The 2,686-nt window shown below is 44.1% G+C and overlaps 1 protein-coding gene across 1 annotated transcript; it reads right to left on the bottom strand.

Annotated features, from left to right (window-relative positions):
• Positions 1-1,083: 1,083 nt before the first annotated feature.
• LOC141020789 (uncharacterized) lies at positions 1,084-2,469 on the bottom strand. Its single transcript, XM_073495732.1, has one exon. It carries the CDS (start codon positions 2,467-2,469, stop codon positions 1,084-1,086), a length of 1,386 nt encoding a protein of 461 aa, XP_073351833.1.
• Positions 2,470-2,686: the final 217 nt, after the last annotated feature.

Here is a 2,686-nt window from a genome sequence, read left to right as displayed (position 1 = left end):
CTTTTGATCAGTCATGAACTTCAAGCTCGTTTGGTCAGTTCTGATAAGCAACTCATTGCAAATAAGATAATGTCTCCATTTCTTTAGTGCTTCTAAAATTGCTAGTGCTTCTTTTTCATAGGTTGACATGGCTGCAGATTTGGGCCCAAGTGTTTTGCTGAAAAATGCTAGGGTCCTGCCTTGTTGCATAAGAACAGCCCCTAAACCAGTCCCACTAGCATCAGTTTCCAGTTGGAAAGGGAGGGAGAAGTCGGGTAGGGCTAGTACCGGAGCAGAGGTGAGGCTGTGTTTGAGTTGGTTGAAAGCTTGTGTTTGCAGATCAGTCCATTGGAAAGCATCTTTCCTGAGCATATCATGGAGAGGTCTGCAAATTAAGCCATAATGTTGCACAAACCGTCTGTAGTACCCTGTCAATCCTAGAAAACTCCTCAATTGTGTTGTGTTTTGTGGTATAGGCCAATTTGTCACTGCTGCAATCTTATGAGGGTCTGTTTGTACTCCGGAGCCAGATATTATGTGTCCGAGGTATTCCACTTGTGGTGCAGCAAAGATACATTTGCTCATCTTAGCAAATAGCTGCTCTTGTCTCAATGTGTGCAAGACAGTCTTGAGATGGTCCAAATGCTCAGCTAGAGTCTTGCTGAAAATCAAGATGTCGTCAAAGAACACCAAGATGTACTTCCTGAGATATCTAGCAAACACTTTGTTCATCAGGGCTTGGAAGGTGGCTGGGGCATTAGTCGACCCAAATGGCATCACTAAGAATTCATAATGGCCAAAGTATGTTCGGAAAGCCGTCTTGTGGATGTCTTCTTTCTTCATTCGCACTTGGTGATAGCCTGCCCTTAAGTCAAGTTTTGTGAAGTATTGTGCTCCTTGTAGTTCATCGAACAGGTCCTCAATAATAGGAATGGGAAATTTGTTCTTCACTGTCTGGGTGTTGAGCTTCCTATAGTCAACGCACAGTCTCCATGTACCATCCTTCTTCTTGACTAAGATGGCCGAGGCAGCATAGGGGCTCTCGCTTGGTCTGATGACTGAAGCATCTAACAATTCTTTGATTTGCTTCTCCATCTCTATTTTCTACATGTGGGGAACTCTATAGGGTCTCAGCATTGGTGGTTCAGAGCCTTCCTTGAGGGGTATAGCATGGTCGCACTCTCTCAATGGAGGCATTTGTTTAGGTTCCTCAAAAACATCTTTGTACTCGTGCAATAGATCTTCTACTTCAGCACAAGGTTGTTGAGTTTGTTGCTTATTAGGAGACAATGAGTAGCCTGAAACCCCAGTAGCTGACAACTTCTCCATTCTATTTAAGGAAATGAGTGCCACAGTCCCTCTTCTATTGTTGTCTTTCAGAGTCACTTTAGTCTTGCCATCTACAAGTACTTGCATCTTCCTGGTGATGAAATCCATTGTGATGGGACTGTGTTTCTCCAACCAATCACAGCCCAAAATAATGTCAAAACCCTTGAGAGGGAGTACTCTAAAGGAGTTGTTGAACTTGTGGCCTTGTATGGTGTATGGTGTGTCTACTGTGTGAGAGCCAGTCTGGAGAGTACCCCCTCCTGCCACTACAACTATTTCCAAGGGGTTATTGACAGTTGGGCAAGAGGTTTTGACAATAAAATTCATGTCAACGAAGGTATGGGAACTTCCAGAGTCGACTAAGGCGATGCCACACTTGCCTCCCATGCTGACTTGCAGGGTAAAGGTTTTTGCAGGGGGTTTCTTACTGAGGGCCTGCAAGGAAATTTGCATGCACTGTTCTTCTTCAGTAGGAGTAGTTGCAGGTGCTGCCGTGTCATCTTCTTGCTCATGAACTTGGAGGGGATCTTCATTTGATTGTTCCTGATCTGCATTTTCCTCTATGGCCATCAGGTTGAGCGTTTTATATTGGGCGCATTTATGTCCGAAGAACCATTTGCCTCCACAATATCTACAAGTACCCGGCTCTCTGTACTGCTTTTCTGTTCTGACATTGTTTTTGAGTTCCCCTTCCTTTCTCGTGTTGTTACTGTCAACCCATCTGGGTCTTGGAGGAGGTGGTGTAGCGTTGTAGCTCTTCTGGTATCCGCTGAGTTCGGTGCTTTTCTTCTGTGAGAGTTGTGCTCCTAGCTCCATGTCTCTTTGTGTCTCAACAGCGGCATACAGTGTTGAGGGCTTAAATGGTTTTAGGAAGTGCTTGATTTCTGGTTGAAGGCCATTAATATAACATTTCACATAGTAGCTATCATTGACTCCTGGATTTTCTGTTTTGTAGGAGACCATCTTCTCCTCAAATTTGTCTGTGTATTCAGCTATAGAGCTCTGTCCCTGTTTGATTGAGTGAAAGTTTTCTAGAACTTCATAGGAGCTGTCCCCTGAAAATCGCTTGAGAAGTGCATTGCAGAAGTCTTCCCAAGTCAAGTGCCCTTCTAACACTCCAGAATTCCTGAGCCAAGTGTCAGCCTTTCCAGTTAGATACATTTGTGTATAATCACATTTTGCTTCCTCCGGCACATGCACCATAGAAAAGAATTTTTTTGGTCGTTCTGATCCACTCCATTGGATTAGAGCCATCAAACTTGGGAAATTCAAATTTTGGTGCTCTTGCAATTGACCTGTAGAACTGGGCATCTCTATCTTGGCTTCTGCTATAATCATATCCTGGTGTACCATACCCATACTGTTGTGTGGGTTGCCC

The sequence above is a fragment of the Aegilops tauschii genome, chromosome 3 (genome assembly GCF_002575655.3).
Source record: "Aegilops tauschii subsp. strangulata cultivar AL8/78 chromosome 3, Aet v6.0, whole genome shotgun sequence".
In the NCBI taxonomy this organism is placed as follows: Eukaryota; Viridiplantae; Streptophyta; class Magnoliopsida; order Poales; family Poaceae; genus Aegilops; species Aegilops tauschii.
Note: the sequence above shows the minus strand (reverse complement) of the source record. Positions and strands in the feature narration are given on the sequence as shown.

Bases quoted from the DNA above. Each gene is read 5' to 3' on its own strand.
- LOC141020789 (XM_073495732.1), bottom strand. From the start codon at position 2,469: ATGTATCTAACTGGAAAGGCTGACACTTGGCTCAGGAATTCTGGAGTG.